Genomic DNA, 14,515 nt, shown 5'->3' on the forward strand with positions numbered 1-14,515 from the left:
GTTAGCTACTTCACTAGGATCATGTCTACATCTGCAACAGACAGTACAGCCATGTTTCAGTTAATGAAAGCTCCCGTGACAGAAAAGGGCTCACTTGATTTTTTCTTTGCAAGCATTTCCTTACTCATATCTAAACTCTCAAAGCTATGCCTTTCAGGATCACCTCTATGCCCTGCTGCAGAGAGCAAATACGGGGCAATAGCCTAGTTTCATTACAATCTGACCACAGCTGACAAAACCACTGACTCAAATGTCTATCTGGAAGCTTATTAAACAACTGACATTATTTTAAACACATGTGCACACACGCACACATTTCGATACAGAAAAGAGCCATCATGCAGAGCCCTCAGTCCTCTGCAAGATGCCAAGCCCTTCCCACCAAGGGGTAAGGCCTCTTGGCTCCCACCAGGTTGAATAGGAACTGAATTCCTTCCTTGCACCAGCATCCAAGGGAGCAAGCAAACACCTAGCATGTGGTTAAAAAGGAATGCACTTTATCTATTTCTTACACTGTCTCACAGAAGAGCCCTACGCAAGGTCACATTTGACCAGTTATTATTAGCTGGGTTTTTTTTCCTCTCTCTCTCTCGAGATCTCTGCAGAAGAGGAAAACAGTAACTGCTATCCCGTTATGTCTATCCCATGCTATTCCAACAGACAAGCCTACAGACAAACTGCAGTGAATATATATATAAACTGTGATTAAGTATAAAGCTCGCTGATGGTCTCAATGCATTGTGTATGTTTTCTGTGGGGGGGAAAAAAAGCCCTCAGACACTTCACCCATCCTCCTTATCAATCTAAGTGAAGAACAGTTACAACAAAATCTTGAATCTTTCATCATCACTTCAACAGTTCTCGAGCACTAAGGGTGTTAAAATTAAAATTAATGATGTTAAGTGCTATCAGACACTAAGTGTCATCCAAGCAAAAAAACATGAAACAAAGTGCAAAAACAAATGAAATCATAAAGCTTTCCTCTTTAGTATGCAAAAGTACTTCACTTCGATCTGAAACACATCATATATGCAAAAACAGCAATGTACATAATGCTTCTGCATTAGTGAAGCAGTTTATCCATTTGCCCAAAACAACAAGCAAACAGCCTAAACTCGGAGAGACTTGATGAATTCCAACCCTGTTTCAACTGGTGATGAAAATTTCTGACGCAATTAATGATGAAGTTTAAAGCAACAGCTCAAATTTTAGCTGCCGATTACAACTGGCAAAGTATCAAGCCAAACAGTGGCAAAGGCTGCATTAGAGAATGGCTTGCACAGCCTGCCCAGTGCTCAGATAATAAAATAAACATGTACATTATGCCAATACTGCCACCGTAGTTACACCCCGAAGCCGAACAGAACGAACTTACAATTTTGCATAAAAGTCACAAAACTCTTTGTAGAGTTTTATGTCACTGTGCCTACGTTGCAATTTTGACACCGGTTTCTCGCCTTCATTTCCTGCGGAGTTGTGGGCATCAGGAACGACCTTGTGCGCAACCTCTTCATCCTCTGGGATGGGGTAAGGGTGAGCTCTGCGCTGGAAGTCCATCTCTCTCTAATTGCTTTCCCGGGTGGATATATTCTACGCTTATACTGCAAAGAAACTGTAGGCAAAGACTGCAAAACAATATGCTGGACTTCCCCTTGTTCCCAGCAAAGCGATTTACTTTCACAGCTCTGTGTCATGCAGCCGGAGCTACCCAGTGCCCTGCTAGAGCTTCAAGTTAAAAGTTCAGCGTCGGGGCGGTGAGCCCGTCACGCTGTGATTTACTGATGCTGGCTGCAAGCGGAGGAGCACATTCCCCTGCCAGGCCCTCATGCAAACTCGGATGCTAGAAAGGGGCTTCACTGACGGCTGCTGACAGAAGCCGCCCAGGAGAGCTGTGGTGTGAGGTACCTATGTGAGCAAACGAGTCCACCACCAAACTTGTCCACAGCTACTTCCTGCTGAGGGGGGACGGAGGTGGATTCCAACAATATTTTATTGTGGGAAACCAGCAGTGGAAAGGATGAAGAGAAGACTTCCATCATTAGGTAAATATTGCTTTAATGCTACAGTGTATTAATTACATTGTAAAAATGGCCTTTAGTGTTCCACTTGTGCCTTATAAGTCAAATGTGCTGAATTTATCTATAGGCATCTTCTTGTCAGCACTTCAGAGAAGGGGTAGGTACAGACGGATAGTTTGGTTTCTGTTGTGCTTCACAGGCCATTAACTGAACTGCCAGGTACGCTATAATAGGCAATATACGAAGGAGGAAAAACAAAGCTTGATTTCCAGCAATGTGCTGAGTTTAGAACAATTATCTAATGTAAGAACACTTACTGAAGTAATTTACGGGGGATATTAGGGAACTGAGAGAGAAAGACCAGGAAGAAAGAATAAAATTAATCATTCTCTCACCACAAAATGCCTTCCTAATGTTGCAATTATTTCATGGTTATATTCTATTTAAAAAGCCTGTTGTGCACCACTTACTGGGGAAGGCAGGGTCGATTAGCTGCAGATCTGCAGCTAATAATTACACTCCTGCAAGCTCTCCCTGCTGGAAGTGCAGCACTTGCAGCAGACAAGGGCTACTCAGCTTCCAGCAACTCGTAACTGCAGACGAAGCAGGGTGTTGGGAAGCTGTCCCCAGCAACTATCTCTTGCGTTGAACTGAGTCAGCCTTGGTAGCAATTGACTGAACTGCAAAACCACATGAACTCTGCGCTCATGACACACGGCGTCTTGGTATCTGAAGAATCTGCTAGTCTGTGAGGGAGCATGAGAAGGCAGAGGAGGACAGGAAGACGATGACTGGAGGGAACAAGCAGAGAAATTAGGACCAGAAAATGACAAAGGATATGACAGAAAGACCAGTCAAGGCTACTTCTTAATATGCCTTCGCCTTCCTAGGACCTACTGCAGAGGGTCTGGTTTGTGCCAGTTTTGGGCCAAATCTCTCATCACAAGTTGAGATCGCTTGCTCGGTAGGCGTACAGCAGCACACACGACACTCTCCGCACAGGCCTGGGCTCGCACGTCTTCCCACAGCCTGGCCAACACAGCACTGCATGTCTGCTGCTGCACAGCAAAACCAAACCGGCCAAATCTCTGGGATGGGTTTGGTCAGGTTTCCTTCACCTCCCCCTCAGCAGGAAGCAACCTCTGGGCAAGCTATTCCCCTGCACCACAGGACATCATGGTAGGTGGGACCCAGGCAGCATGACCCTGTTAATTTACCTGTCCGTAGGTGTCATTATCCATCTTCCACCAGAGCTACCGGGAGTCACAAGCTGTAACAGGCTAAGGAGGCTGCACCCTCACCACTGACACGGCTTGGCTGGAGCTCAAGACCTATTTTTACCTGTCACAGAGCAAGCTCTACATCAAGCAATTCTCATGTTGTAGCCCTAGGCCATGATGGCTCTTGCCAGAGCACCATTGCAGGAAACAGCACTAGAAGAAAAGGTTTCTGCATCTGCTGGAGCACCAGTGATGAAACTAAGTGCTGTTTGCTAACGGAGATGCAGGCATGGTGCTGCCGGCTCCTCCTTCTCCATCCTTCTTCTCAACATCTCCTGCACAGGTCAATGCTGGGCTTCTGTGGGTATGGAAAACTCCAGGGAGACTGACTGCAACAGACTAACCATACTGATTCATCCAGGACTAATACAGGTGCACCAAGCCACTGAGACAAGAAACAGCAAGCCAGTCTGCCTCTTCCCCTTAACACTGATGTCTCCTCAGTTGTTTTCTTGTATTTTGTCCCAGACCACAGGCAATTCTCCTGGGAGGCTACTGCTGCAAATCAGAGCGCCCTTAAGTGTTTCTTTCTCCCAGTGGACTACTTCAGTCCTTGCAGTAACCCTGAAATCCAGAGGCTACCAAGGTGGCTGGAAACCATCTCTGCTGCCTTGTGTCTTCTGTGGTCAACAGAAAAATATCCACCCAGGTGCTTGTTTTACTGGCTTGCTACTGTGCAGTCTTTTGCATGGCCGTAACAAAGCAAGTAGTACAGCAAGTCAGTGGAATAAGATGTCCATCCAAAAGGCCTGTTTTAATCTTCCTAACTTTTTTGAAGAAGCTGTCCTACAAAGTAATAGGGCTCCATATGTGCAATAAGTAGAAGCTGCCTGGTTCACGAGGCCTATTGCCATTGCTGCTGGTGGCATTACTCCCAATTTGTTTTCCATTAAGCAAGAAAGGAGCTTGTCAGGGGTTTAAAAAGGGCCTTTCTGCTACTGAAGCAAAACATAGTGTCCACTGTGAAGGTTTGGTAGTCCACAAATCCAGAGCAGCTGGCTATCTTTCTCTTTTCTGTCATTTTGCTGGAGGCGTGCTGCCAAGATCTGAAATATGCTGTTAAAAATACATGGCATTTTCATTAGGGAATTCTAGGTTACTCCGAGGTGAAGCTGTCCACAAGGAGCAAGAAGCATGTAGGGAGCTGTTGATTTGCAGCAGCAGCTTCCCAAGGGCATTCCCTGGGACTGAGGACAAAAACCTACCAGCCTGCTGTTAAGGAAGCAGTGATAAGGAGAAGAGAAAAGGGAGAAGTTGAGTATTTAACTGGAAAAGGTATGTAGGAAGGAAGAAGACAGAGAGGCTCCTCCAGGCACACTGAGGGTCTTATCAGAAGTCAAAGGTGATGGCGGGGAAGGTGCTAAAGGAAAGGGCAGAAGAGGGAAGGAAAAGCGGCTCAGTGCAGCTATGGATAAGGGCTTTGGAAAACAACAGCAAAAATTGCTGTCATTCCTTTATCATCCCTGACGGACAACTGCCTCCCTGCTCACATGTGGCTTTCTCTGGAGAGCTTTCAAACCCGGCTGCCCGCACCGGTGGCTGCCAGAGGCAGACGGGGACTCTTACAGAGAAGGCTCCGTGGCTGGCCAGCCCCACTGAGAGCTTTGCTCCATACCACAAATAGACGCGCCGAGCAGTCACGGCTCCAAACAAGGTGCTTGGCAAAAGCAGCTGCTGCTTGGCAAACTACTCATGCCACCGTGAAATATCACTGCGTCACCCGCACTGCCAGGAGACCACGTGCCCCATCGGATTATGCGGGGACGGGGGGGAGGATAAGTAATCACAGTGCATCCTTCCCCTTCCCACATAGGTAAGGGTGATTTCATTTTATATTTAACACAGATTCTATGCAAGGGCCCTCACACGCAAAATACAGAACAACTAGAACAGAAGTTTTGCTGCAAAATATGCGTGAACTTGCAGTGCCTTGCGCTGATTTCTGCACCAACCTTTTAAAGGCTAATTGACCTTTTGCATCTTTTTTTATTGAAATTAAAAACACTCTTGGGATCTGGTTGCTGCAGTTGTTTATCTCTTAAGCAATAAAATACTTTGTGTGTTAAGCTGGTCTCCTAAGGCAATCTGAAAGAAGGTATAAACCTTTTCCATAATAAAGATGCACATTTACTGGTAGGATTTTCACATGTGCCCAGCACTGTTCTGTTTCTGTTAAAAAGGATGGAAAACCATCTTGAAACCACTGCAGTAAAGACCAGGTGAATTCTGAGCGCTCCTAAAAGTTTCGTCCTTTAGTCTTCGCCATAAAAAGCATGATTAAGCTTATGCAGTGGGAGTTTAAACAGGGCAAACAAAAAGGCAACTCTAGCTGTTTCATATACTTGAATATAAATTTATTCTAGTATAAACATGTCCAAAAAATGCTTTGGTCTCCGCAAACAGAGAAGGCTGACATTCCATCTCTCCATAAGGAAATGAATATAACTAGAATAAACAGGTAAGCAGCACCTCCCCACACAACATTTTATCAGCCATAGAAGCACAGTGAAAAATCAGCCTCTGAAAGAATTCATAGAAAGGGAGAGCAATATTTAACTACAGCACTTTCCTATTGTTAGTAATATTTCAAAAAACTATTGTATTTTCTTCCTGCTGGTTACAAACATTACCAAACAAAGCCATGCTTTCTGTAAAACAAGAAATTCCTTCTTCTGTGTACAGATATTTGATCCTCTTTACAACGGTCATCTCTTCCTCCCCCACTACTATTTTTTGAATCCTATACAGACAGAAAAAAAAACCCCAAACAAAAAGATGCAGTATCACATATGAGAAACTCACAAGAGCTCCAGTAGATTTGTGTTACAAGGGATACAGCATACTATTGGTTATTCTTCACATGTGCACCCTGTGTAGTTGACTGCATGTATACTCCACTATGGTAAATGCATCGTATCCAAACTCTTACAACTCAATACATTTTAAAGATGCATTTGCACTAATGTATGTCATATAACAGCATTTATATTCCCATTTCTAATTTAGGTATATTAAAAAAAAGGTCAGCTACTCAATACTAGGAGCTACACACATATTGTCTCTGAAAAGAACCATCTTGTCAAGACTGATGGGCCAATATCAGGCCACCAAGATCAAAAATCTCCTTCTATTTGGACACATGCACGGTGAACTTCACAACACCAAAGTCATTCAGTTTTAAAATATGAAAGTGTTGGGGCACAATAATATTTATACTGGTGGAAATCAAACCACTGGACAGTCAAGGGATGCACAATAGAGTGCAATCAGGCAATTGCAAGCAAGTTACAACTAAGTCAACATGCGTTCCTCATCCATTGCTTAAGGAACAGATTTAAAGTTCAAATACGTAAAAAATGTATAAGGTTGATCTTTGTTTTTTCTGACATTTCAGGAAATTAGCAGCCTGGCCTGTATCAGGGATAGTGTGGCCAGCAGGATTAGGGAAGTGATCGTGCCCCTGTACTTGGCACTTGGCACTCGAGCCCCACCTCGAGTACTGTGTTGATTTTTGGGCCCCTCACTGCAAGAAAGACATTGAGGTGCTGGAGCGTGTCCAGAGAAGGGCAATGAGACTGGTGAGGGGTCTAGAACACAAGTCTTATGAGGAGCGGCTGAGGGAGCTGGGGTTGTTTATCCTGGAGAAAAGGCGACTGAGGGGAGACCTTATCGCTCCCTACAACTACATGAAAGGAGCTTGTAGCGAGGTGGGGGTCGGTCTCTTCTCCCAAGTAACAAGTGACAGGCTGAGAGAAAATGGCCTCAAGTTGCACCAGGGGAGGTTTAGATTGGGTATTAGGAAAAATTTCTTCACTGAGAGGGTTGTTAAGCATTGGAACAGGCTGCCCAGGGAAGCGGTTGGATCAACATCCCTGAAGGTATTTAAAAGACGTGTAGATGTAGCATTAAGGGACACGGTTTGGTGGTGGACTTGGCAGTGATAGGTTTATGGTTGGACTTGATCATCATAAAGGTCTTTTCCAACCTAAATGATTCTGAATCTAAAATGCTACATTACTATATGTCTCTTCAGAGTAACAGTTTCCTAGCACCAATATTCAGTTCATGTCATCTGTCACTGAAATCCACCAAAAATCCCTCACAGAATCCTTGTCTAAAGGCAAACACCAGCCTTTGCTTCTGCCTTAGCCATCTGCTCACACTAGCTGGAGACAAGGTTTTCACAAGCTGAACACCATGACCTGAGTGGCTCATCCAGCAGCTATAATTAACACCATGATTCAACATAACATCCCAACTACCAGGAGAGACTTACAGTATGTCCACACAGTACCTTGTAGGGCAGAGGTAACTGCAACACCAGGCTTCCCAGCTCACAGACGCATCCTTATTACAGTAACATCTCCGCTGGAGATACCACACTGAGGACTGACCTTCAGATTTACTAACCAGCATGTCACTTCCACTCCTGCCTCCTCTTGAATATTGCTACTAACCTACACCTCCAGCAACCTCTAGAACCATTTCTCACCTTCATTAAGTTTGGTTTTCTATTCTATATGAGAAAGTGCAAAGTCTTTCATTGCCTGAATTCGTTTGTTTTGTGCAGAAGTAGAATGTGGTAAAGAAAACACCTCCTCAGCTGTTGCACTTCTCTCACACACATATTAAATTGTACTTATTAGTCACTCTAGGTTTTGGTTTCACATTTTTCTCTTCCCACATTCACTGCAGCATCACCAAGCTTTAAAACCAGCAGAGGATAGCAGACGGCTCAGACATCTGCAGTTAACATTGTGGAATTAAATAATGGCCCTAATACTCAACAGCTGAAAGAGAATAACCAGAAGCAGTTTATGTTCCTAAGAGTCGAGCATGAGTAATCTATCGACAAATAAAGCTAATACAAAATAGCATTGCTTTCATATTTCATTATGATGTTCTTAACATTTTGGGTTACATAAACTGAAGGTCTTAAACTTGTATTTTACATTTATTAGCTATTCAATACTAGTAGCAGATCTGTCAAGTAAGCAAAAATGAATTTCAGTAGCATTTCATGCAAAGCAAGACTTACATGCATTTTCCAAACCAAAGGCTTTGGTAACTATTGCAAATTTTCTCTAAAGTAACCGTTTCCATCCCAACAACTGACTAATCCCGAACAAGTGCAGCAGGAGTGGATGGCTATAATATATATTATAAGACTTGCGAGGGAAGATGTAGAAGCTAACCCCTTGCAACAGCGTACTGCTGGGATTAGCTGAAGGAGCGGTGCGGGGCAGAGAGTCTGGATTATTTGCTTGACAGAACAGAAGCAAAAGTGAAAGGGAAGATGATGGGGTTTTTTATGCTTTGGATCAGAGCATTGCCAAACCTCCTTCCCCTTTGTTATGTATCATGGAGAAGTGGGTATAATTTGAGAATTAGCTTTAGAAAGGAATGCAGTTTAAAACTAAGCAATTAATGGTACACTTTGGGCAAAATTCAAGACCTTCAACCCAGTAACTCATGGAGCTATCCTATCCCGAAGCCGCACTGCTGCTATGCCCTTAAAAATATAAATATATATATATATAAGGAGCAACTTTTTTAATATATCAGAAATATATTGTATACTTCAGTTTCTGAAGTCAGCAAGGAGAAATGAACAAAACAGTTAACTGAAAAGGCAGATATCAAGTGAGACAAACAGCTTTCAATGCAAACTTTCCAACCCGGAACAAGAAGGGGACTAGCCAGGGCAGTTTTGAGTCATGACTCTGAGTGGGTAACATTTTTCCAATAGCTGCATAGAAACAGAGTTCAAAAGGTAGACTCAACTTGGAATCAAGAACTTTATGGTCTATGAAGAGCGTGGCATGCACAGATTTAACATGCTGGAAAAGACAAACGCCATTTCACATCCGCTTCACCTTTGTCCATTCATTCCTTGATGAAACACCTTGAATCTTTTGAATCTTTCGAATCTTTAATTTAAAAAGGCACAGCTGAGAAATGCTGCCATGTATTGCTAGCTGTGTCTGACAATATGTTACTTCCTTTGAGGCTAATAGTTAATAGTTTTTAACTAATTTTCTTCTAGCTCCATCATGGCTGTTAGAGGAGATAGAAAAAGCAGAAAAGTTACAGGGAAATATGTCACAAAAGTCATAAACCAAACCTTTCTTCTTGGAAAAAGACTCCATAAGATCACAAAGCTTCATCTTGATATATAAAGACACATCACAGGATAACTTAAAACCTGCTCAAAAGCTGAGCAGTATCATCCTAAACAACTGCTCACAGAGCATTGTATTTGAAACCATCCTTTCAGAATGCTACCGGGAAGGGAACTAGTTAAAATCAGAAGTTTCTACAAAGCTGTCAGATAGAAAGATGAAAACTGAACAGTGCCTAAAGCTCCCACGACAAATCAAGCAAAGAAAAAAATGACCACACAACCATGTGCACTATGGCATCAGGTAATACACATGAAAACTCAAAAGCATCACTCGTGTTTGGGAAATGCCCTGAGATTCCTGGGTACAAGGCGAGACTGGAGGAGTTAACTGAAGGGAAAAACACTGAATGTCACAAACTCTGTAGGAAGTCCCTGAGGCATAGCTGGTGGCAAGCTGGGATTACTACCAAGGGAAGTCCCATAAAAGGCTCGCTCCTTCCTTATGCCTCCCTCCATAGGCATCAGCTTTTGGCCACTGTCAGAGGCAACATACTTGGCAAGCCGGACCTGTTCCCAAGTCTGGAGAGCATCATGTAAAAGGCTTATGGTCCTCTCAAGGACACCGTGTCTATTAGCTTTGCATTTCCTAGAACAGCTCAGAGACCACAGGAAAACAAAATAAACAGAAAGGGAACCCAAACTTAAAGCCTTTAAGCTTGTTCTCCCCAAGCCTGCAAGTTGGTAATTTTTATTAAGTGGTGACATCATTGACATAATTTTGTGGAGACCAGCGATGAGTGGTGCTTCTCAGGGGTCAGTATTGGGATTGGTGCTGCTTAATATCTTTATCAGTGACATGGACGGTGGAATCACGTGCACCCTCAGCAAGTTTGCTGATGACACCAAGCTGTGTGGTGCGGTCGACACACTGGAGGGAAGGGATACCATCCAGAGGGACCTGGACAGGCTTGAGAGGTGTGCCTGTGTGAACCTCATGAAGTTCAACAAGGCCAAGTGCACGGTCCTGCACCTGGGTCATGGCAATCCCAGGCACAAATACAGGCTGGGCAATGAATGGATTGAGAGCAGCCCTGAGGAGAAGGACTTGAGGGTGTTGGTGGATGAGAAGCTCAACATGAGCTGGCAATGCATGCTTGCAGCCCAGAAAGCCAACTGCACCCTGGGCTGCATCAAAAGAAGCATGGCCAGCAGGTAAAGAGAGGTGATTCTGCCCCTCTACTCTGCTCTCATGAGACCCCACCTGGAGTACTGCGTCCAGCTCTAGGACCCCCAACATAAGAAGGGCATGGACCTGTTGGAGCAAGTCCAGTGGAGGGCCACGAAAATGATCAGAGTGCTGGAGAACCTCTTCTATGAGGACAGGCTGAGAGAGTTGGGGTTGTTCAGCCTGGAGAAGGCTCCAGGGAGACCTTATAGCAGTCTTTCAGTACTTAAAGGGGGTCTACAGAAAAGATGAGGAGGGACTCTTTATCAGGGGGTGTAGCGATAGGATGAGGGGTAACAGTTTCAAACTGAAAGAGGGCAGATTTAGATTAGACATTAGGAAGAAATTCTTTACTGTGAGGGTGGTGAGAGACTGGAACAGGTTGCCCAGGGAAGCTGTGGATGCCCCATCCCTGGAAGTGTTCAAGGCCAGGCTGGATGGGGCTTTGAGCAGCCTGGTCTAGTGGGAGGTGTCCCTGCCCATGGCAGGGGGGTTGGAATTAGATGATCTTTAAGGTCCTTTCCAACCCAAATCATTCTATGATTCTATGATAATTTAGTCTTTCTCTCCTTTGCAGAATCCTTAATTGTCAGTGTGACAGACTGCATTGAAAGGAGAACTTAATTATAATGAGAAATCACAGCACATTTTCTGTAGAGAACACCTCTGATGAGGTGCTATCAAAACACATGAAAACAAAAGCAAAAAAAAAGAAACATACAACTTATCTTTAGCCAGCTAATCTTGTAAGAAAGAGCAATGAAAATGCTAAGTGCTACAATCATTGAAGCTTTGAAGGTTACCAATTTACTGAAATAGAATATTACAATGAGAAAAGTGTAAGAGGAACAGTAGTAATTGCTTGGGTTTCTGTTACGCAAGGAGCTACCTCCGGCCATTTGGAGTCACAGGAGGTAATAGTCAGGGTGAGCAAGTCAAACAAAATCACTTATGAGTTATGCAATGCAGGAGACAAGGGGTGAGAGAGAAGGCACGAAAAATAAAAGGGTGTGTTCCTCCTATTATTTTAACCCCTAGAGCAATGAAAAGTACAGCAGAAATGAAAAGTAAAGCTGACAGTCATTTGGATACCTCAAACTAAGCCTCAACACAAATTCTAAGTATTGCAATATTAAAATACAACTGCAAAGCCTATTTTTGCTTGCTGGAAGTTACTAAAATTAATAATAATAATTCAGTGTTATGTTTACATGGACAAATCCTCTTTTCAATTAGAGTACCTACCAGATGAGCCAAAGTGTTTTTAATCAAGAGTTCCCAAGCATCTGATTCAAGAGAGTATTTCTAGGTCCCAACTCACTACTATTCCAGCAGAGTTTCTAACCGCAACAAATGAAGACGTGTAATTTTTTTGTGGCTTAACATTTATTTTCAAGCCCTTCCTGGTTTAATAAATTAGTCTCTTTTTTTACCAACGTATTGAATAATTACTGCTTTGCCTGCTGACACTGGCACTGTGAGCAAGCAGCTATATAAACATTAGCATTTGTGATGCTATTAAGAAATGTTACCGGTGGAAACCAAATTTAAGAATCCTTCGAGGTGGAGACAGATCTTTTCTTTTTGCCTTCCCCTGCCCTCAGTACCCTAAGGTGTCTGAAAGCCCAGCAGGGTCCCTAGTTCCTCAGACAGTCCCTGATCAACGTCTTCTTCTCTCCCTCCCAGGAAGAGCAGGAGGTCTTCAGGGAGGACATGCAGATGGAAACAGCTGCACACCTTGGCTGGCTGCTACACATGGGTTTTTGATGGCAGGCTGAGGAGATTTGTGACCTCACACAATTCCCAAATGCCGTATCTCATAAAGAAAGAGAGGCACTCGTCCCTACCACATTGCCAGTGTTGTGGGGATTTTATTCATTTTGTTCTTTTTATACTCCCCTACTAGCTTTGCTGTGCAGAGCCTATCCCCCCAAGGCTCAGTGGGACGTAAGAATGTGCTTATGTCTCCTATTTCATCTGCGAGGAAGTCTTTGTGCATGAAATTTTGGGGCACATCCACATGCCTTCCAGCCTGGAGTCAGTGCGTAGAGACAGGTGGGAGCCTGATCAGACCCAGCAGAAGACTGCCTGCACCTACTCACCCAGATGTACCCATCAGCTTTAGCAGCAGAGTGAAGCTTGACAATGATTATTTGTTGCAAACGCTGAAATTTACTGTTTGGTAAAAACTTGAGATGAAGCTCTTCAAAAACTGTTTATTTTTTTAATTGCATTTGAACCCATATGAACTTAAAAAGAGAGATATGGACAACACTGATCAAATTCACTCTAAGTGTAATTGTCAAAAAAAAAAAAAGATAATTGCCCCTGCCAGTACCTTGTATTGAGCTTTGAAAACTAATAGCATCAAATTTTTAGATGAATCATTCTATTTTTACAAAGGCCAAGGGATGAGAAGGAGAAAGCAAAAATAGCAAGCATACTACTACTGTTAAGTGACTCCTAATGATTAATCAGAAATGTATGCATACAATTTCCTTTGCATCCTGTTTGCTGAAAAAGCAAGAAAGAATAGCTAAGCATACAGTCAGAATTTTTTACATGCCATGTCTAAAGACAAAGCAAGACAAGATTTATCAGAGATGTAATTTTTTTTCCACCAAAGCAATATAGCCAGAAAAGAACAAGTCTTCCTCTCCATTCTGAAAAGCGGGTTTCTCAGGTTGCATTTAGTTCAATGACTGTTGCACCTATTGCAGACGGGAGATGAAGGCGCCAGACAGCCCCCTGCACTTTGAACTCTGCACCTAGGTAGCACCCTGCGTAGTTAAGGTCTATGCACTGGTGAGCCTAGGTTAAGCAGGGGAAGAGAGGACTGCATTCAGCATCCCAACCCCAGCAGAGGTCAAAATTCAGCACATTCTTGTACTGTGCAAGTTCAAGAAAAGGATGAGCTATCCAGACCATCTTTCATGTGGGGCGGGCAGGCTCCAGCTCCCTAGAATGTCAGTAAAGCAGCAGTAACATCTATAGCAGCAGACTAAAAAGCTCTCAGAGAGGGAGCTTTTTATGAGGCTTTTGAAGTGATACATGGAGAGGGAGAGGTAGAAAGAGAAGCTGAATTTCCCATCCTCATCAATGTGATGTGCTATCACGACAAGGGCTGGGACTCTTTTCTCCTCACCACAGCTGATGGGATAACCTGGGCATGGGTCACCCCAGGAGAAGGTGGGGTGGAAGTGACGAGACAGGCTCCCTGGGAGGGCAACCCACTCATCCTAGGATAGGTTTCTAAAACAAGGCGATGGATCCTACCCTCCCATCCCCGTCCCCATGTCAATTGAGATTAGGACTTGCTATTTATGTTTGTGTAGGCTGTGGGTGGCTTCCCTTGAAATGCTCTCACTCTCCTCAACTGGAAGGACTCTAGCAGTCCCCCTCAGCCCTCTCAGGTCCTTATCGCTGCTGGTGGGACAGCTCAGCTGCTCTGCCACACCGTGCCACCTGCAACACTGAGGTGGCTGGGACAGATTTTGAGCTTGTGATGAGCACCAGGTAGTAAACTGATGCAGAGCAGTGGCTGCAATGCAAGGTGTTGAACGCAGTCTGCAGCAGGATTAGGACTCACAGAAACTGGATGGGCAAAATGAGCAAAATCATGCAGTAAAGTAAGCTCTGCTGCGTGCGCATTGGGCCCTGTTGATGGCCACAGCTGCGTGAGATGAGTTCCCCACAAGACAACCTGGCACCTAGTTGCTAGAGCAAGAGGTGTTCGGAGAGACTCTCTTAAATTTAAACATTTATATAGGAGCGTCTACTGTAAACGGAAATCTGACAAGCTGCGAAACTTAATGTAAAGAGCCAAACTATATTCCTACAGTCTTTCCTGCAAAAGACTGAGTAAAAT

At 43.9% G+C, this 14,515-nt stretch overlaps 1 protein-coding gene across 6 annotated transcripts in view; it reads right to left on the reverse strand.

Annotated features, from left to right (window-relative positions):
- Window positions 1-14,515, reverse strand: part of LIMS1 (LIM zinc finger domain containing 1) — a 76,315-nt gene that overhangs the window by 18,020 nt on the left and 43,780 nt on the right. The window contains exon 1 of one of the 6 annotated variants that reach the window (XM_054207372.1): window positions 1,376-1,832. The exons of 4 other annotated variants lie outside the window; for them this stretch is intronic. In XM_054207372.1, the coding sequence (XP_054063347.1) occupies window positions 1,376-1,557 (182 nt within the window). In that variant the 5' untranslated portion in view covers window positions 1,558-1,832. Of the gene's footprint in view, window positions 1-1,375; window positions 1,833-14,515 lie in introns of those variants that run through there. One more of the 6 variants, XM_054207379.1, reaches the window with a different exon arrangement.

This window comes from Rissa tridactyla, chromosome 1 (genome assembly GCF_028500815.1).
Source record: "Rissa tridactyla isolate bRisTri1 chromosome 1, bRisTri1.patW.cur.20221130, whole genome shotgun sequence".
Lineage (NCBI taxonomy): Eukaryota > Metazoa > Chordata > Aves > Charadriiformes > Laridae > Rissa > Rissa tridactyla.